This window comes from Mobula birostris, chromosome 15, assembly GCF_030028105.1.
Source record: "Mobula birostris isolate sMobBir1 chromosome 15, sMobBir1.hap1, whole genome shotgun sequence".
NCBI lineage: Eukaryota > Metazoa > Chordata > Chondrichthyes > Myliobatiformes > Myliobatidae > Mobula > Mobula birostris.
The window spans coordinates 30031597-30054105 of NC_092384.1; the positions used below are offsets into that span (position 1 = coordinate 30031597).

At 38.8% G+C, this 22509-nt stretch overlaps 1 protein-coding gene across 1 annotated transcript in view; it reads right to left on the reverse strand.

Annotated features, from left to right (window-relative positions):
* Positions 1–19674, reverse strand: part of slc12a4 (solute carrier family 12 member 4) — a 77586-nt gene extending 57912 nt beyond the window's left edge. Inside the window, exon 1 of the mRNA XM_072279543.1 lies at positions 19473–19674. Within this exon, the coding sequence (XP_072135644.1) occupies positions 19473–19608 (136 nt within the window). The 5' untranslated portion in view covers positions 19609–19674. The remainder of the gene's footprint in view (positions 1–19472) is intronic.
* Between the last annotated feature and the right edge of the window lie 2835 nt (positions 19675–22509).

Consider the following 22509-nt stretch of genomic DNA (forward strand, 5'->3'; position numbering starts at 1 on the left):
TAGTGGTTATCAGAAATATTTCAAACAATAAGTAATATAGCTAGTGAATAAGTCTCCAATTTAAAAGGTGGGAGGAAAAACAAATAAATAGCAACAAGTTGAGGGGACACAATAAAAACTGAAATGGCTACCTAACCATCTAATTCACTGGAGAGAAACTAGAGTAAGATGAAACTCAGCTTCCTCATGCAGTGTGAAGAACAATTCTCTGAAGTGGCATGACCTACTAAATCAATAATTATAGAGGTTTTATGGAAATTAAAGGGGAGACTAGGAGAATATAATTGGCATGGTAGGAAAAGAGAGAATAACCACAGGGAAGAAGTAACTAAAGAGATCAGCTGAATCTTTGCAGCAAAGGTCCATGAAATATGGTTGATAGCCAATGAAGAAGGGCTTAAGGCGAAAGACAACATCAGCTGCATGGAAGAGTTATCATTTTGATACTCCAATTCAAAGATGATCTTAAAAATATTCGTAAAAGGCTACTAATCGGAAATCTCTATGGATTTTTATACCTTTTTATTATATTTGAAATGCACATGAAGCTTTGTCTATTCTGACTATTAATTAGATCCTCTCTTTTACTGCTAGTCAAAGGAGAGGACTGTTTATATTCGGGAGCAGAGGAGAGTGGGGCAGAGTTAATATATTCCAAAACTCAACTTGGAACTTCTGAAATGTCATCACATCCAAGCACACTTGATTAAAATAGATGGAAATTAGAATAAAATAGCTGGACAATTCTCAGATCACTGAGCAAGAATCATTCTAACAAAAGTATGAACAATATATTGTTATTGAAATGATTATTTGTTTGAAAGGATTGAAAAAAGCTGCAGAGAGTTGTTAAACTAATCAGCTCCATCTTGGGTACTAGCCTCTGTAGTATGGAAGATATCTTCAAGGACTAGTGCCTCTGAACAAGACTGTCCATTATTAAGGACCCACATCACCCAGGACATGCCCTCTTCTCATTGTTACTGTCAGGAAGGAGGTACAGAAGCCTATTTGATGTACACACACACATATATATATATATATAGATACACACACAAACATATTTTACATATTTACAAATTGATTTATTTTTCTATATCATCATGTATCGCAATGTGCTGCTGTCTCTAAGTTAACAAATTTCATGACATATACCGATGATATTAAACCTGATTCTGATTCTTAAAAGGAAAAAGAAACTATGACTAATCTATTCCAATCCTTACTCAGGCTAGGTCTTTTTATTAGAAACCATCGAAAAACTACAGCACAGAAACAGGCCTTTTGGCTCTCCTTGGCTGTGCCGAACCATTTTCTGCCTAGTCCCACTGACCTGCACATGGACCATATCCCTCCATACACCTCCCATCCATGTATCTGTCCAATTTATTCTTAAATGTTAAAAAAGAGCCCGCATTTACCACCTCTTCTGGCAGCTCATTCAACACTCCCATCACTCTCTGTGTGAAGAAGCCCCTCCTAATGTTCCCTTTAAACTTAACCCTTAACCCATGTCCTCTGGTTTTTTTCTCCCTTTGCCTCAGTGGGAAAAGCCTGCTTGCATTCACTCTATCTATACCCATCATAATTTTATATACCTCTATCAAATCTCCCCTCATTCTTCTACGCTCCAGGGAATAAAGTCCTAACCTATTCAACCTTTCTCTGTAACTGAGTTTCTCAAGTCCCGGCAACATCCTTGTAAACCTTCGCTGCACTCTTTCAACCTTATTTATATCCTTCCTGTAATTTGGTGACCAAAACTGAACACAATACTCCAGATTCGGCCTCACCAATGCCTAATACAACTTCATCATAACATTCCAGCTCTTATATTCAATACTTTGATTAATAAAGGCCAATGTACCAAAAGCTCTCTTTACGACCCTATCTACCTGTGATGCCACTTTTAGGGAATTTTGTATCTGTATTCCCAGATCCCTCTGTTCTACTGCACTCCTCAGTGCCTTACCATTTATCCTGTATGTTCTACCTTGGTTTGTCCTTCCAAAGTGCAATACCTCACACTTGTCTGTATTAAACTCCATCTGCCATTTTTCAGCCCATTTTTCTAGCTGGTCCAAATCCCTCTGCAAGCTTTGAAACCCTTCCTCACTGTCTACTACACCTCCAATCTTTGTATCATCAGCAAATTTGCTGATCCAATTTACCACATAATCATCTAGATCATTGATGTAGATGACAAATAACAATGGACCCAGTACTGATCCCTGTGGCACACCACTAGTCACAGGTCTCCACTCTGAGAAGCAGTTCTCTACTACTACTGTTTGGCTTCTTCCATTGAGCCAATGTCTAATCCAATTTACCACCCTTCCATGTATACCTAGCGACTGAATTTTCCTAACTAACCTCCCATGCGGGACCTTGTCAAAGGCCTTACTGAAGTCCATGTAGACAACATCCACTGCCTTCCCTTCATCCATTTTCCTGGTAACCTCCTTGAAAAAATCCAGTAGATTGTTCAAACATGACCTACCACGCACAAAGCCATGTAGACTCTCCCTAATAAGTCCCTGTCTATCCAAATGCTTGTAGATTCTGTCTCTTAGTACTCCCTCCAATAACTTATCCACTACCGACGTCAAACTTGCCGGCCTATAATTTCCCGGATTACTTTTCGGTCCTTTTTTAAACAACGGAACAACATGAGCCGTTCTCCAATCCTCCGGCACCTCACCCATAGACACCAACATTTTAAATATATCTGCCAGGGTCCCTGGAATTTCAACACTAGCCTCCTTCAAGGTCCGAGGGAATACCCTGTCAGGTCCTGGGGATTTATCCACTTTAATTTGCCTCAAGGTAGCAAGCACCTCCTCCTTTTCAATCTGTACAGTTTCCATGATCTCACTACTTGTTTCCCTTAATTCCATAGACTTAATGCCAGTTTCCTTAGTAAATACAGACGCAAAAAACCCATTTAAGATCTCCTTCATTTCTTTTGGTTCCACACATAGCCGACCACGCTGATCTCCAAGAGGACCAATTTTATCCCTTACAATCTTTTTACTCTTAATATACCTGCAAAAACTCTTTGGATTATCCTTCACTTTGACTGCCAAGGCAACCTCATGTCTTCTTTTAGCCCTCCTGATTTCCTTCTTAAGTATTTTCTTGCACTTTTTATACTCCTCAAGCACCTTATTTACTCCCTGTTTCCTATACATGTCATACAACTTTCTCTTCTTCAGAGTTGCAATATCCCTTGAGAACCAAGGTTCCTTATTCCTATTCACTTTGCCTTTAATCCTGACAGGAACATACAAACTCCGCACTCTCAAAATTTCTTCTTTGAAGGCTTCCCACCTACCGATCACATCCTTGCCAGAGAACAACCTGTCCCAATCCACGCTTTTTAGATCCTTTCCCATTTCTTCAAATTTGGCTTTCTTCCAGTTCAGAACCTCAACCCTAGGACCAGATCTATCCTTGTCCATGATCAAGTTGAAACTAATGGTGTTATGATCACTGGAACCAAAGTGTTCCCCTACACACACTTCTGTCACTTGTCCGAACTCATTTCCTAACAGGAGATCCAATATTGCATCCCCTCTAGTTGGTACCTCTATATATTGATTTAGAAAACTTTCCTGAACACATTTTACAAACTCTAAACCATCTAGACCCCTAACAGTATGGGAGTCCCAATCTATATGTGGAAAATTAAAATCCCCTACCACCACAACTTTATGTTTCCTGCAGTTGCCTGCTAACTCTCTGCAGATTTGCTCCTCCAATTCTCGCTATTGGGTGGTCCATAATACAACCCCACTAATGTGGCCATACCTTTCCTGTTTCTCAGCTCCACCCATAAGGACTCAGTAGACAAGCCCTCTAACCTGTCCTGCCTGAGCACTGCTGTAACATTTTCCCTGACAAGCAATGCTACCCCCCCCACCTTTCATTCCTCTGCCTCGATCACATCTGAAACATCGGAACCCTGGAATATTAAGCTGCCAGTCCTACCCCTCCTGTAGCCAAGTTTCACTAATTGCTATAACATCATAATTCCACGTGTCAATCCACGCCCTCAACTCGTCTGCCTTTCCCGCAATACTCCTAGCATTGAAATATATACACCTCAGAAGATCTTTACCACCACTCACAATCTTTCTATTTGCGGCTTTGCTTGAACTACTAACATCATTTATTTTCACCCGAGCCACACTGTCAGCTCTGGCATCCTGGTTTCCATCCCCCTGCAAATCTAGTTTAAAACCTCCCCAACAGCACTACCAAACCTCCCTGAAAGGACATTGGTCCCCTTGTAGTTCAAGTGTAACCTGTCTCTCTTGTACAGGTCCCACCTGCCCCAGAAGAGGTCCCAATGATCCTGAAATCTGAAGCTCTGCCCCCTACACCAGTTTCTCAGCCACTTGTTCATCCTCCAGAGCATCCTATTCTTACCCTGATTGGCACGTAGCACAGGTAGCAATCCTGAGATTACCACCCTCGAGGTCCTGCTTTTCAACTTCCTACCAAGCTCTCTATACTCACTCTCCAGGACCTCCTCACTCTTCCTTGCTATGTCATTGGTACCGATGTGCACCATAACATCTGGCTGATCACCCTCCCACTTCAGAATGTCACTTCAGAATATTATTCTTTGGATCATAGGAGAATGAGGGGTAACCTTATGGAGTATTTAAACTTATGAGAGGCAATAGATAAGGTGGATGGCAACATAATTTTCCCTAGGGCAGGGAAGTCCAAAGCTTAGGGCAAATAGTAGGTTTAGCTTGAGAGGAGAAAGATACAAGGGGCATGGGGGCAACTTTTTCCTCACACAAAGAGAGGTGAGTATATGGAATGAGCTGCTAGCGAAAGTTCAGGCAGGTACAATAGTACCATTTAAGTGGCACTTGGACAAGTACACAGAAGGGCTGGGCTTGGAGGAATAAGGGCTGAAAGCAGGAAACTGGGAAGAGTTGGGTGGACACCATGTTTGGCTTGGACCTGTTGAGCGAAAGGGTCTGCGACCATGCTGTATTGCTCTATGATTCCGTGATTATGACTCTAATAGAAAAAAGCACATACTAAATAGAATTCTGAACTCCATACTAAATCTAACTAGGATCCACATATTTCTAGAGATTTTCCAGCAATTCAGCAAAATTTGTGCAATGAACATTGCAAGAGTCTAGTGGGCACACTGTAGACAGAGAAAGATATTCATAAACATTCTCTTCCAGTTTTGGCATCTGGTAACCTCCAGAATGAGCTCTTAAAGCAAATGTAGGGAGCGCAGACTGTCAGCTCTGTTTGGAAAAGATTTTAGCTGCAATGGTCTTGCCAAACATTGGGATGTCATCCAGGGACCTACTCCAGAAAAAGCAGACTTTGTGAGCTGGTGACTGGAGAACTTGGGTTGCTTACAATGGGCTGAGACCCGGGCCAATCTTGTTTAAGTGGAAGCAAGAGAATAAAATAGGGCTATGTTTTTCTCTGATTCATGAACTTTATGAAATCGGTGCATGAAAAGATAAACTGATTTGCTTAATTATGTAAAAATGGGTCCTATTTTATACAGATATCACTCATCACTTTCCATTTAATTCCAAAGTGTTTGATATTGCAGTTTTCTGAAAGCAAAAATAATAACAGCATTCATCAAAAACTAGGCACTAAGAGATCAGATAACAATTTTGCAGATTACCAAAAGGAGAGGTCTTTAACATATCAATTTTGAAAGAGGAACAACAGATGGATGGGTTAATTTCATGGAACGATTTGATTTGCCAATCAAGCAACAGAGTGGCACAGTTAAGAGCACTTGACAATTTCACTTTGCAGCAGACCAAAGCTTGGCGGCAACTTGTTTCAAGCTTTCATTTCTTAAAAAGTCTTAATTAAAAATCAGTAAATAGGTGCTGCTAAATAATTGCATCATTTAAGAATTATTCCAAGCAATCAGTAAATTGATTTACATTAAATGCTGTTTTCCCATATCCACATGGTGTCAACATGCTTTGAAAGTAAAGGTAACTTTGTAAAAGTAGTCCCCCTTGCATTTGAGGTCTATTTTGGTATCATTTGAACATCGGAGATCCCATAAATAGCAACAAAATGAATGACTAGTTAAGCCTGATTTGTTATGGTAGGTTGAATAAACATTGGGCAGGCAGGGAACCACAGATAAAAACTTTGGATTCTGAAGTCATTATAACACCAGTGCTATTGTCAGACTAGCTAAATTGGGCAAGAACGACGTTTCAAACTGGAACAAGTTCAGAGATCACTACAACCTTATTTGATATTCTGGAAATTTGAAGTGAACTTAAAATTTGCTATTTAAATAAAGTTCATCAAAATTTTTGGTGTCAAATTAAAATGAGAACTGTTATAAATCTGAACTTCAATTTCCCAACCATTGTTCAAAGTTTCGGATGGCAAAAATGTTCTAGAATCCATCTCCTAAAACTTTAGCTGCTAAGAAATGGTATTAAGCTGGTGGGGCAAGCATCAAAAGAACTGAATTCAAAACTCACTTCACTGGTATTCAAATCAAAAAGAAAAACAAATGCCTGTTTTGCACCTGACCACAGTTTTAGAAGTTTTATAATTTAAAGATTCTTCTTAAAACACATTCTGGCCAGGGTTACCTGTTCTATTAGGTATTTCTGGTAACTGCAGTGTTTTGCAATTGTATCTCAGTTTTAAAAGTTTCTACCCCTTCTCCCCCACCCCCACCGCATCAAACTGACCTCATTCATCTATTAACTTCATGGACACTTTGTGACTTGGACAACCCATATCCTTATGACAAACATTCCCTTGTTTTCTCCAGCCTTGTCCCTTCCTTGCAATTTTAAACCCACTTGTTTCCTCACTTCTCCAGTTCCAATGAAGGGTTATTAGCATTACAGGTTAACTGTTTTTCTCTTTTCACTGATTCCATCTGATTTATTGAATCCATCTAGTACTTTGTTACTTATAGCAACACGCATTTTCTTCTGCCCCAACTTTTCTCGATAAACCTGTAAGAAAGTCACCAGAAAACTACTGGTGTTACAGTAACTAAAGTTAATTTAAAAGTTAATATATTCTCATCTTTCTCTCACCAAAGCAATTAAAGTAGTTTACTTGGATTCATCAGTATTTAAAATACAAGACAAATAGCAGTATAGTCTGTGCAGTTGTAATTTCCCAGTCATACAGTGCGTGGAGTCTGTACTAAATCGTCAGAGTATTCCATCTGTTGTATTCCTTCTTCCTCCTAGTCCTGTAAATTATTTTTCAAGTGTCTAACCAATTCCTTTTGAAAGCCCAAAAGTTTCTAAAACTTCAGCCAACTGTTGACCAAGTAATTAAATGTCAAGTGGGCAATAAATGTTACATTGCACCAATATTGTTTTCTAGACAGAATTTGTCATTTTACAGAGTTGGCATCAACTTACACTTTTCATAAATAACTTTGTATGAAGGGGCTCCTGCTGCTGAAAGCAATGCAAATTACTGCATGATAAACCAGGTGTTGGTTGATCATCATTTCAATTGCAATTGTAAGCATCAATTTATGATACTAAAGAAATCCCATGTGACAATCATTTAAATGTTTATTATATCAGGGAAATGAAAGGGGGAACGTCGAGTCAGACCATGAGAGGCCTGCGTCGGGCATTTTCATGCCTTACAAGGCACTGATTGGAAGTCTGTGTGGGGTGCCATTCCTCGCACAGACACTAGAGCAATGTGTGGTTAAGTGCCTTGCTCAAGGACACAAACACGCTGCCACAGCTGAAGCTCGAACTAGCGACCTTCAGATCACTAGACCAATGCCTTAATCGCTTGGCCACATGCCCAACACAGTGAAATGAAAAACATATGTTATCACACCACCATTATACAAGCTGAGAGCCAAACTGTCGAAGGAGCTACATGCCAGTCATTTAGGTGTTGTCAAAATGAAAGCATTGGCTTGAAGCATTGTCTGGTGGCCTGGGATAGATCAGCAGATGGAGCAGCTTGACATCACTGTTTGGAATAACCTGTCCAGAAGAAATGTATCTACAGCTGTCAAAACCACTTCCTGCATTCCCAGATTCAAATCCTACAACCACCATGGAGGAGACCGCCCCCCTCCTCCAAACTCGAGATTGTTTCACAGCTTCACAGCCACAAGAACAGTAAACCGGTCAGGAAAGATGATATCCCACTAGACTAAGAAAATCTCCACAGCATTTAAATCTTTAGACCTAAATGGGTGAATTTAAAATTTACTATGCTGTGGATGCCTAGATAGTAGTTGTATTATATGGTTTACAATGTATATAATTGAGATATATTCTATAATGAGTTGGAGTTTATAGCTAAGCAGGGAGGAGTGTACTGTACTTAATATTTCAGTAATATTTGAGTAACATTGTAAATTAAAAGGCATCCGTTAGTCTTGCAAGGCCATGGATCTGCGCCTGGAAAGTCTTCACTTTCCAGGGCGCAGGCCTGGGCAAGGTTGTACGGAAGACCAGCCCGTGCTGCAAGTCTCCCCTCTCCACAACAGCAATGTTGTCCAAGGGAAGGGCATTAGGACCCATACAGCTTGGCACCAGTGTAGTCGCAAAGCAATGTGTGCCTTGCTCAAGGACACAACACGTTGCCTCGGCTGGGGCTCAAACTCACGACCTTCAGGTCGCTAGTCCAATGCCTTAGGCACTTGGCCACGTGCCCATTGTAAATAGATGATTTGATTAAGCACAATTTGTTGCTGGCATAATTTATTGCAGGTTGTCTGTAAAAGTACATAAGTGGCATACATACATCATGCCACCACATCATAAATGCGCTCCTCACTAAGAGTAAAAACTAAATTTACATGAATCTCTCAGGTTCTCTTGTTTTTCTTTTGATTAGTTTTATGTTTTAGAGTTATAAAGCATAACAGTGGAGAAAAGGAAGTTTTCCACGAATCTGAGCCAATCAACTACAGTTGGAGTGCAATGAGATGTTCGAGTTAAAAAAAATCACAGCGCTTGTTCTTCGTAAGGGAAGAGAAAATGAACAAGTGAACAAAATTCATGGGTTCATAAACAGTGAGCACCGGAGATAATAATAAATAAGAAAAAAATGGGTGGCTACATCAGAAAGATAGATGTATTTGCTTGCACAAGAGATAACTGGAATACGTACTGTATACTGAGTGAATTGAACAGTATTTTTGAAGCAGCATGTCTTCTTCGGAAGGGAAGAGGAGGTTGAGTTAAAAAAAGGCAAAAATGGAATCCCGCACTAATATGATTTTCCCAATGAACCTGCATATTGAAATCCCTCATGGCTATTGCAACATTACCCTTTTGGCATGCATTTTCTACCTCCCATTGTAACTTGTGGACTACATCCTTACTACTGTTTGGTGGTGGAGCAGGGGTGGTCTGTATATAACTCCCATCAGGGACTTTTTACCCTCGAGGTCCTTAGCTTTATCCACAATGATTCAACACCTTCTGATCCCATGTCACCTCTTTCTAATGATCTAATTTTATTTTTTACCAATGGAATCACACCACCCCCTCTGCCTTCCTGCCTATCCTTTCAATACAATGTGTATCATTGGACGTTAAGCTCCCAGCTATAATCTTCTTTTAGCCATGATTCAGTGATGTCTACAACATCATGCTTGCTATTCTGTGCTACAAGTTCATCAACCTTATTCTGTACACTGTGCACATTCAAAAATAACACCTCTAGTACTGTATTCACCTTTTTTTGATTTTGTCCGCCTTTTACATTGCAACTCATTTTGTTGACTGCAATTTTGCCCTATCATCAGGTTCTCTTTGCTAAGAGTCGCACTACACATTGCCTCTGTTTGTAAATCAACTACCTCATCTTCAACACCATCACTCCGGTTCCCATCCCCCTGCCAAATTAGTTTAAACCCACCCAAACAACTCAATGAAGGTTGCCTGCAAGGATATTGGACCCGCTCGGGTTCCGGTGTAACCCGTCCTTTTTGTACAGGTCATACCTACTCCAGAAGAGATCCCAATGATCCAGAAATCTGAACCTCTGCACCAGCTCTTCAGCCATGCCAAATCATCCTATTCTTATCCACACTGGTACATGGCACAGATAGCAATCCAAGGATTACCACCCTGGAGTTCCTGTTTATCAGCTTTCTACCTGGCTCCCCAAAAATCACTCTTCAGGACCTCCTCACTTTGTCTACCTATGTCACTAGTGCCAATATATACCAAAACTTCCGGCTGCTCAACCTCACCCTTGAGAATGCTATGGACACGATCTGAGACATCCAGATCTTGGCACCAGGAAGGCAACATACCATCCGGGTATCTCTATTGTGCCAACAGACCCTCGTCTCTGTTCCTCTGAATAAGGAATCTCCTATCAACACTGCAGTCCTCTTCACAGACTGATTGCGCATATAAAATCCTGATCATGAAAAAGACTTGAAGGTTGCGAATTTCACAATTACAGCCTTGGCAGACAGTGGTTCAAATTTACAGGCCACAAATCACAAGTGAGCAGGACATTTATTATTAGATTTGGGCATCTAATCTGGCAGAACAAACATTTATTACCCACCTCCAATTATCCTTGAAAGTGGTATATAACCATTAGCTTGAAATGGAAAACTTTTTCCATTGAAGATAACCCCACAGTGTTGTTGGGAAAGTGTTGCAAGATTTGGATCCAATGAAGAACTTGGGAAAGGAACCTACATGTATGGGTTGGCATATGGACAGCAAAGTTTTACAGAATTTTGAATAATAAAGCACAAAAATGTCATGACCAACTGTAAACGCACACCTTCAATAAGACAAAGTATGAACACAATAGGAGCTGTATTAGGATAACCGAACCCTCATCCCTACCCCATCGTAGAATGTTCCATGTCTCAACTTCTCTCATGTCCTTTTCCCCACAATCTTCAGTAGCAGGATCTTTCAGAAACTGAGATATTTCCACTATAAATACCTCCAATGATCTGCACCACATATCTCTTGAGAAGAAAACTCCAGTAACTCACCAGCTTCAGCAAGAAGAAATTCCCACACAACTCAGCTTAAATTTACCTTTTCTTATAGTTCTGTCTTCCTGAGGTTCTCTCACTGGTGGAAACATCTCAACATCTTCTCTATTAAACTTTTCAGTTTTACGTATATTTTAATAAGATCCCCCTTCATTCCAAGGAAGGATAATGCACAGTAATCACTGAAATAGAATCAGTTATTCAGTAGGGGTTTTCACTGTAAGGGCAGAAGCACACCAAAGAACGTCAAACAGAGAAATGGAGAAAGGTTAAGTGTGGATTGGGAGAGGCTAACATTTAGGGAACAGAGATAATGAGGGAGATGGGTAGTGGGGCAATCGTTTTGAAGTAAACAGCAAACTAGAGTATTTTTGAAAGTATGAAGTTGGCAGAATTGGAAGAGAGTAAGAATGTAGTAGGGAGGTAGAAACTGTCTACAACATCAGCAAACATATAATGGAAATGGGATTATGGGCAAGACAGAAGAAGCCTTATGGGCAAGATGCCCTGAAGAGATATAACAGAGAAAGTAGAGAAAAGTGCACATAGAAGGAAACCTTCATGAAAGCCTAGATGGGGCGGTGGGGGGGTCTATGTAAGTAATGGGAAATCAAACTGAATTAACTGGTATCAACCTTAGATATAATCCTAAATCATAAACACCTCTCAATTTTGGAGAGGTGTGTGAACAGGTGCAGGGGAGAGAATTTTAAGGAGCAAGTTGATAGAGCAAAAATCAAGTAGGAGATAACCTTGGATTTCAGGGCAACACCAACAACAGTGCAATTTTGGCACAGGAGTGCTTGATGCATTCCAATCACATCTGATAATGGACTAAAGTAATTACAGTATACATCACTCAATCCACAAAGCAAGGCTGGAGACTGAACTGTAAACCTAACCTCAGCGAAAATTTCAGTCAAAATACATCGTATAAATTGCTCCTCAAGCAACCCACTGAGCACTTTCCTCACTCTTAATAAAACTTCTTAAACATTCTTTTCCATTCTTTCCCAAGTTCTTATCCAGTTCTAAAAATGATCCAAGAACCCCAGAAATTTTGCGTTTAATAGCAATCAATCTGGTCCAGAATTTGTATTCCACTTATTCACTTGTGCGGGTCCAATAAATTGAGTATGGAGAGTTGATTACAGTAGCTGTGGAAAGCATAGTTGACAAAAGTTGTCAACAATGGATGGTCATAGCAGATTTGTAGATAGGCACAGTCCCCCAGAAGTAATATCAAATTAAATGGTATTAAAATAATAGTTCATAACATATTTATATTCATAGGTGCTGCTAATTGTTCACAACAAAACACATACAATTTCTATATGCCTCTGAAATAAATGCCAATAAAATCTACATCTCCTTCCCCTCACCCCAAGAATTGCTTCAATTTCTGCTCCTATACAGGTAGCCAATTAGGATGATCTGTAAGCTACATTCTCTCAGAGCTCTCGGGACTACTATGGTGTATGATTATTCATTTTGATACCTGGTACATTTTTTATTTTCAACATTTCTTTTGGATGATACTTTTATAAGCTTTTCCGCTGACTTCATATCAGGAAAATGGAAAAACAAGTCAAACAGTTGCAATGCAAAGATAGTATTCTTTCTGGTAAACTTAAAATGTTGTTTGAAATAAATAGATGCAAAAATCATGCATCAGTGAATTATTATATTGTAATCAACACCTGCACTCTAGACACATGGATAATTTAGATCTGTCACATTTTTTGAATCATTTACTTTTCCATGAAATTGAATTGAACTTGGATTATCTTCCTTAAAACATTTTCCATGCATTTAAAAACACAGGCATCACGACTTCTGGTTTACTCAAACACTTAACATGATATGGTTGACTAGCTTGTCAGTATTCAGAGAAAAGGATACCCTCACTATCGTGTTGGAAAACACTTAACCTATACTAGTCATACTATACTATACAATGGCCAGTTCAACAAAACAGCTACAGATGTGTTCTCCTTCAGAGGCAACTAAGGCTTCGGATCAAGTATACAAATGGCAGACTGAGCTAGATTGGCTGTGCCCAGACATGACAGAAAAGTTTTATTTTAGCATATGATTAAATCCTTGTCTTGGATACAAGCATTCTCATCATAGATGTTTGTGCTTGTCCCTGTAGCTCCAGTCCAGGTATAAACATTTTATTTGTTCTACTAATGCTGTAAATCAGTACAGTACACATCTGCCCACTTCTATAAAATTAAAATCATTAATTAATTGGTGCTCTGCAAAACACACATATAAATTAGCTACAGTGATTACATTGTAAAAGAATACACTTCAAAAGTAGATCATTGGCTGAAAATGAAAAATCTTTCCAAGAGCCTGTGTAGATAGCAAAGTATTATACAAAAGTTAAATTCTTTTACTTTATTGCTCTGCATGTTATATTTGTAGTTCATTGGTCAAATTTTACAGAATTTCACTTTGTCCCTGTTAACATGGACTATATTTGGAGAATTTGGAAAAAGATAGACATTCACAGAGACTTAAATTTAGTTCTGACGTCAAGGTGCTACTGTTACTTAGTCAGCAGGATCAGGGCAGTTTGAATGAATTTCTATTAATAGATATAACTAAGCTGCATTAAATATGGAACATAGTTACAGCAGACAGAATAGATTTACAACAGAATAGCACTTCAACCTCTTATTTGTTGGAATCAAAGACAGAAGTCCCTTACTCAACCACATCAGAAATCAGACAAATATCTTTTCTATCAAAGAAGGCACATTCTACAGTGGTTAGTGTGACAAAGACGAGTGTTACCCAATTCAGTATGCTTTGAAAGTAACAGCAGTTATTGTACAAATAAAGCAAACACATTGGGGCCTGGCAGAATTTCATGAATGTTGCATATCTTCTGATAACATTGACTTCCAATTTCTTCATGCCTTTCCCAATTTTTAGCACTATCACACAGGATAAACTAACATATGTCTTAATTCATGCTCTGCCTTTGGCAACCTTAAAATAATTAACACATAAAAGCCTACAAGACCACGATCCAAGAAAAATGGGAAAATTTTGAAACTAACCTAATTATAAACATCACGTGCTGTGCTCATGCATTTTATAACCATATAACAATTACAGCATGGAAACAGGCCATCTCAGCCCTTCTAGTCCGTGCCAAACTCTTACTCTCACCTAGTCCCACCGACCTGCACTCAGCCCATAACCCTCCATTCCTTTCCTGTCCATATATCTATCCAATTTAACTTTAAACGACAACATCGAACCTGCCTCAACCACTTCTGCTGGAAGCTCGTTCCACACAGCTACCACTCTCTGAGTAAAGAAGTTCCCCCTCATGTTACCCCTAAACTTCTGCCCTTTAACTCTCAACTCATGTCCTCTTGCATAACTCATAACTCACGTCATCTTTTATGAAGATTCACTTTTTTAACAAACCACCCACAACCAATATTCAATCTATTATCCAGCAGATGAAGATGTTGTACATTTATGTACACAGCAAAGATGGAGCACAGCTTCAGCAATACTAGCCCATACTAGTTTTAAACAAAATACAATAGAAGGAATGTAACTTCCAAAGATTTTTTTTTACCTTCTATAAAGAAAATAGAAAAGCAAATAATGTTAATACTTAACTTTGCATCAATAATTCAATATTTAAAATTAATTTACAAAGTATGAATTTTTTTTAAAGTAAAAAATTCTCTCCAAACAGAATTGGGGTGGCTGAACTCTAGGAAATTACAGGAGTTCCATCCTTATTCAAAAGCAAGGAACACAGTTAAACCCAGCAACTACGGGCTCGACAATTAAACCACGGCAATGAGAAAAATTTGAAAAGCATTGGTCAGGGTCAGAAACAGCAAACCACTAACCAAGACTAACCAAAGAAATACTGCATGGATGTATAAAAGGAGTTTGTGTCTAACTAACTTGATAGTTTTTTAAATGAAGTAACAATGAGGGTCAATGTGGGTCAATGTGGTTGATGTGCATATATGGATGTATATTTGAACAAAATTGGCCTGTCATCAAGATTGAAGGCCAAAGAAGGGTCTGTAGCCATAAAGCCATGATAAAACCATAATACATAGGGGCAGAATTAGGCTATTTGGATAGAGTCTGCTTTGCTATTAAATTATGGCTGATTTTATTTTCCTCATCCCCTGTCTTTTCCCCTTCACCTTTGATACATTTGCTAATCAAGAACCTATCAACCTCCTTTTTAAATATATCCAATGACTTGGCCTCCACAGCAATCAGTAGCAATGAATTCCACAGATTCACCACTCTCTAGCTAAAGCAATTCTCTCTCGTCTCTGTAATAAAGGCAAGTCCTTCTATTCTGATGCTGTGCACTCTGGTCCTAGACTCTCCCATATTGGAAACCTCCTCTCCACATCCACGCTGTCTAGGCCTTTCAATATTTGATATGTTTCTTCTTCTAATCTCTAGTGAGTACAGGCCCAGAGACATAAAACACGCCTCATATATTCTTTCATTCCCGATCATTTGCATGATACTTCAAATGTTGTCTGACCAATACTTTATAAAGTCTCTCATTACATCCTCGCTTTTATATTCTAGACCTCATAAAATGAATGATAACATTGTATTTGCCTTCCTTAACACTGACTCAACTTGTACGTTAACCTTCAGGGAATCCTGCACAAGCACTCCCAAGTCCCTTTGCACCTCTGATTTTTGAATATACTCCCCACTTAGAAATTAGCCTTCACCTCATTTCTTCTACCAAAGTGTATAACCATACATTTCCCTACTTTATCAGATTTCCCAGTTTAGAAAATAGTCTACGCCTTTATTCCTTCTGCAGCCTCTCTGCTTCCTCAACACTACTTGCCCCTCCACCTATCTTTGTATTATCTACAAATCTGCCCATAAAGCCATCAATTCCATCATCCAGATCATTAACTTTAAAAATAGCAGACCCAACACCAACCCCTGCAGAACACCACTAATCACCAGCTGCCAACCAGAAAAGGCCCCCCTTTATTACCACTCTTTGCTTCCTGCCAGTCAGCCAATCTTTAATGCCACTACATTGCTAGTGTCTTTCGTGTAATACCATGGGCTCTTATCCTGTTTAGCTGCCTTATGTGTGGCACCTTGTCAAAGGCCTTCTTAAACTCCAAGTAGTCAGCATCCACTGACACTCCTTTGTCTACCCTGCCTGTTCTTTCCTCAAAGAATATCAACAGATTTGTCAGGCAAATTTTCCCCAAAAGAAACCATGCAGACATCAGCCTATTTTATTTATGTGGCTCCAAGTATCATGAAACTTCATCCTTAATAATGGACTTCAATATCTTGCCAACCACTTAAATCAGGCTAACTGGTCTATCATTTTCTCCCTTTTGCCGCCCCCTCTTCTTAAGGAGTAGAGCGATATTTGCAGTTTTTTTAGTGCACTGGAACCATTCCAGAATCTAGCATTTTTTTGTGAGATCACTACTAATATCTCTACAATCTCTTCAGCAACCTCATTCAAAACCTTGGGATATAGTCTATCTGGTACAGGTGACTTACCTACCTTCAGACCTTTCAGCTTCCCAAAAATCTTCTCCTTAGTAATAGTGACTACACTCACTTATGCTCCCTGATATTCTTAAATTTCTGGCAGGTTGCTGGTGTCTTCCACAGTGAAGACCGACACAAAATACTTACTCAGTTCATCTGCCATTTCTCTGTTCCCCATTACTACCTCTCCAGCATCATTTTACAGTGGTCCAATGCCCACTTTTGCCTTTTTTACTCTTCATATATCTGCAAAAGCTTCTGGTATCCTCTTTTATATTATTGCCTAGCTTACCTTCACGCTTCATCATTTCTCTTATTGTTTTTAGTTTCCTTCTGTTAGTCTTTAAAGGCATCCCAATCCTAAGATTTACCATTAACTTTTGCCTTTCCTTTTGTTTTTATGCTGTCTTTTACTTCCCTTGTCAGGCACCGTTGCCTCCTCATCCCTTTAGAATGCTTCTTCTTCTTTAGATTGAGCATATCCAGCGTTTTCTGAATTACTTCCAGAAACTCCCACAATTTACTGTTCTACCATCATCCCTGTTAGTGTTCCCTTCCAATCATCTTTGGCCAGCTCCTCCCTCAAGCCTCTTTACTCTACTGTAATACCTGTTCATCTATTTTTAGCTTCTGCCTCTCAAACTGCAGGGTGAATTCTTATCGTTTTATGATCATTGCCTCCTAAGAGTTCCATTACCTAAAGCTCCCTAATCAAATCTGGTTCATTACACAGCACCCAACCCAGCAATGCCTTTCCCCTGTTGGCTCAAATACAAGCTGCTCAAAAAAGTCATTGTGTAGACATTCTACTAATTCCTTCTCTTGGGATCCAGCACGGAATTGATTTTCCCATTTTACAGGCAAATTGGAATCCCTTGACCATCCTAACATTGTCCTTTTTATATGCATTTTCCATCTCCCATTGTAATTGGCATCCCACATCCTAGCTTCTGTTCTGAGGCATGTATACAATTCCTATCAGGGTGTTTTTAACCTTGCTGTTTCTTAACTCAGTCCATAGAATTTTACAGCTTCTGATCTTACATCACTTCTTTCTAAGGATTTGAATTCATTTATTACCAACATAGCCACCCCACTTCTGCCCACCTGTCCATTCTTTTGATATAATATGTATCCTTAGATGTTAAGCTCCAGCTGCACTCTTCTTTCAATCACAACTCTGTGGTGCCCACATTATTTTTGTTAATTTCTAACTTAGTTACATTTAACTTATTTCATTAACTGTATGCAAATATAACAAGTTCAGTCCTATTTTCATCGTCCTTCTTTGAAATTTTATCTCCATGTTGTCTGAAGTTAAATTATTATCCCTTACTAAACTTTTTATTCTGGAGTTAGCCATCTAAGTAACAGGAACCAGAGTAACAGTGAAAGTTTCTTTTCGGGCTTGAGAAGAATTGTACAGTTAAGTTCCCCAGAAGTATAAGGGCCATTAGTTTTCTTAATGTTGTATTAAAGTACAGAGTGTAAAGCATTCACATTTCATGATGATAAAACATGGAGGCACAGCAAACTACAAACACCATTAAAGACTTCAAGGAGATATAGAAAGACTAATATAATTGAGTGATAGGTGCCAGATGCTAGATGAAATTTAATGCTGAAAAATGTGAAATATTCCTTTTGTTGGGAAGAATGAGAGATGAGAAATAGAATATAAAAGGGCAAAATTCTAAAGAGGGTAAAAGAACAGAGATCTGGGGTATATGCATAGTTTATGCATAGTACAGCAGGCAAATAAATTGTTTGGAAAAAAACATACAGGACTTTGATAAATAGAATCATAGTGTACAAGAGCAATGAAGTCATTATGAACCTTTACAAAATACTGATCAGCCACAACTTGTCTACTATGACCAATTCTCTGAGACACAATTAATGCTTTAGAGAGGGTACAAAAGAGATTTCCTCGAAGTGGTCCAGGAATGAAAGGTGTCAATTATGCAGACAGATTGGAGAAGCTGGAAGGATGTGGGGAGATCTGATACAGATATATAAAATCATGAGGGCATCAATGGAGTAGATAGAGAGAAACTGTGATGGATAGGTCAAAGAACAAGCAAAAAAGTATTCAAGAGAATGGCAAAATAACAAATGAATAATGAGAAATATTTTTTAAAATATAAAAAGGGTCAGGAAGCTATAGCCAGACTGAGACACTGAAGCAAATTCAACTGCAGCTTTCAAAACGAAGATGGGTGAGTAACCAACAGGAAATCATTTGCAGGGTTATGGGAGATGGGAGATGGGAGAAGAATGGGAGCAGCTGCATTGTTCTTGCATAAAACCCATAATAACTTGACAAGATGAATGGCTGTAACCACTGATTCTGCGATTCCATTAATTAAGCTCTCAAAAATGGATCCAACATCTGTTCAACCTTAAAAACAGGCAAACAGAAAAATCAAAAATGCACAATCTCTGCCCACCAATACGAGTTTTTTTCCTTTAAGCATTAAGAAACAATCTATATGAAAGTAACTGTCTACTTGTGGAAATAGTTTAAACAAATAATTTTGTCTATCAACTGACTTTGTTTAATCTAAGATTCCATCTCACATTGCTGTTTCAAATTTCACTAGGATTATAAAGAAGCTCATCATGACCTCACCCTTGTACCAGGTCTGCATTTACTGCAAGCTACATGTTAAAACAGATCCTTGAATACATAAAATCTATTTAAAAAATTAGGATATCAACGCCTTGTTCATGAAAGAAATCATAAGTTAGGATATTTGATCAATACTGTGTTTAAAGACAGTTTGGAGTTGAGGGCGGGGGTGGGGGAGCGGGAGAATCAGGCTAGAATATAAAAGGGAGGAAGAGAGAGAGAAAGAAAGAGAGCAGCAGCTGAAGAGATTTTCAGAAAGTTTTCACAACTTACCATCAGAGCTGACTGTATCGTTTGGATCTCGTGAACAATGCCTGGCCTCTCTGTAATCAACCCAAGTCAGTCCTTCCAAGCTATCATAATCTGAGGTATGCTGTTCTTCTACTGGCACCACAGTAAATTGATGCATTTTTCACAGTCAGGCTGTCTATTCTTTCTATCCGAGCTGAACAGCGAGGGCTTCTTTGCTAAGATTGCATTCCAACACTATGTGGTCACTTCCTCTGGGAGGAAATAACTGTAGTCTGGAACTCCACCCAGAGCTAGAGCTGCAAATCTCAGTAAACTGCTCTCAAATTGTGTACAAGTATCCTCATTTTTGCCCTCTGCCCCACCCAACTGCCAATGCTACCTTCTAAGCTCGGAGAATAAAAAAAGGTAGAATGGCAAGTACTCTTTTGGAATTTAAACTTTTGACAAAAAAATCAAACTGCTAATCCCCTTAAATAGCTAAACATTAACATTTGACATAAACCCTAAAGCATCTAGTGCCTAAATAATAGAAAAATACTTTGATTTACCTGAAATGAATGACTTGCATATGTAATTTTGTTTTCCTTACTGTAACAATTGTTTTATTTAACATCCTATTGACAATACAGGTTGAGCACCCTGGTCTGAAATTACAAAATTCAAAAAGCTCCAAAATCCAGTGTTTTAAGGTACTGAAATAACATCAAAATGGAAGATTCCACAAGGTGCTGGGAAAGTCACCAGGTAATGCGCAGGTCTCTGGACACTACAAACAGTTGTGAGAAGTGACTTGATTCTGATGGGTTTACCTCACAGTGGTACAAGTCCCTGAAGACACAGTTAGCCCCATTACTACTTAACACCTTTAACTGGATCTTGCAGAGAGGAGAAACTCCACCTTCCTGGAGAGAAGCGATTATTTCAGTTATTCCTAAAGAGGGTAAAGATAAACTAGAATGTGGCAATTATCAGCCAATTAGTGTTCTTAATTTAGATTACAAACTATTTACATCTATATTAGCGCGTAGATTGGTAAAGCTTTTACCTGGCCTAATCCATTTAGACCAGACTGGATTTATTCAACAAAGACAAACACAGGACAACATAAGGAGAACTCTGCCCATATTAGAACAGGTTAATAAGAACGAGACTGAGACAATGGTAGTAGGATTGGACGCTGAGAAAGCTTTTGATTCGGTTAGTTGGGCATTCCTATACAGAGTGTTAGGAAGATTCGGCTTTCAAGAAAAGTTTATTAAAGTAATTCAGACTCCATATGACAGCCCTACAGCCTGAATTAAGATAAATGGAGACCTCTCTGACTCCTTCATCTTAGAGAGACGCACTAGACAGGGATGCCCAATTTCTCCTCTCCTTTTTGCGCTATATATTGAACTGCTTGCCCAACTAATAAGACAGAGCAAAATCGTAAAAGGTATCAATGTGGCAGGGATTGAACAGAAAGTGGCGTTATTCGCAGATGATGTTTTGGTCTATCTGAGTGAACCAGAAAAATCATTTATAGGATTGTTTACACTGTTGGATGACCTTGGGAAAATATCAGGTTATAAAATAAATGTAAAGAAAACGCAGGTTATGTCCCTAAATTATACACCATCCAAAAAAATTGCAGGATACATACGATCTTAAGTGGGAAGCTAAATCATTAAAATATTTAGGAATAACCCTGCCGAAGGATCTTTCAACACTGTCACAGGTAAATTATGGGCCATTAATCTCAGAGATAAAAGCAGATATGCGTAGATGGAATCTTATCCCCTTTTAAAGTTTAAATTCACGGATAAATACTATAAAAATGAATATTCTTCCTCGGTTATTGTAACTTTTCCGTACTTTACCGGTGGAGGTGGATGATAATCAATTCAGGGAATGGGACAAATGGATTTCCCGCTTCATTTGGCAAGGAAAGAAACCTAGAATTCGATATAACACCTTACCGTTAGGGAAGGAAGGAGGAGGTATGGTTCTTCCTTGCCTGAGAAATTATTTTTATGCCTCACAGATAACCCCTCTGTTATATTGGTGTAATAGGGAATATAAGGCTAGGTGGAAGGAAATAGAATTTGGATTAGTTGACAGTTTTCCTCTACAGGCTTCAATAGCTGACAAAGGATTGATGGCCCAGTTGGAAAAATTTAAAAACAGTTGGATAAATCTTACATTAAAAGTATGGCAGAAGGTGGTTAATTCATGTGGAATTAATAACATGTTAAAACTCTTTAGATGGTGTGCATATGATACCGAATTCCTTCCCAACAGAGGAGATAAAAGATTTGAGCTATGGATAAAGAAAGGTCTTACAACCTACCTCTCATTTATAGATAAAAGAGTATTACAGAGTTTCCAAATCCTGCAGGACAAACATGGCCTAGAACACAATGACTTTTTTTAGGTACCTTCAAGTATGAAACTATGTTAACCAGAGTTGTAGATATACAGACCTATCAACAGTAGAATTAGAATTTTTCAAGGTCCTGAATTCGGCTTGCAGTTCAATACCTAGTAAATCAGTTTTTCGATTATATAATGCACTCTCCCATGCTAAAAATGTAAATACACTGTATATTAAAGAGAAGTGGGAGAAAGAAGTGGGGTTGGTACTTTCAGAGGAGGCTTGGGGGAAAATCTGCAGCTTTCAATGGTCCTCGTCTAATTCTTTGACTTGGAGAGAACATTGTTGGAAAAACATTATAAGATACTTCAAGACCCCATATCAGGAAAAATATAAAGATACAAACGTGACGTGTTGGAGAAGGTGCGGCTCCAAGGAGGCAAATCATTTTCATATTTTCTGGGATTGCCCTAAATCAAGTCTATATTGGGAAGGTATTCATAGAACATTAGTTAAGGTGCTTAGGTCCCAGATACCTCTGAACTTTGAGACGCTCTATTTGGGGCATGTATTGTTTCTTGAACAGAAGGAAGATATAAAGTTGATGCAGGCCCTCTTAGCGGCAAGTAAGAAATCAATCACTAGAAAGTGGCTAAATCCAATACCACCTACATTAGAAGATTGGCACAAAATTATCTTGCAAAT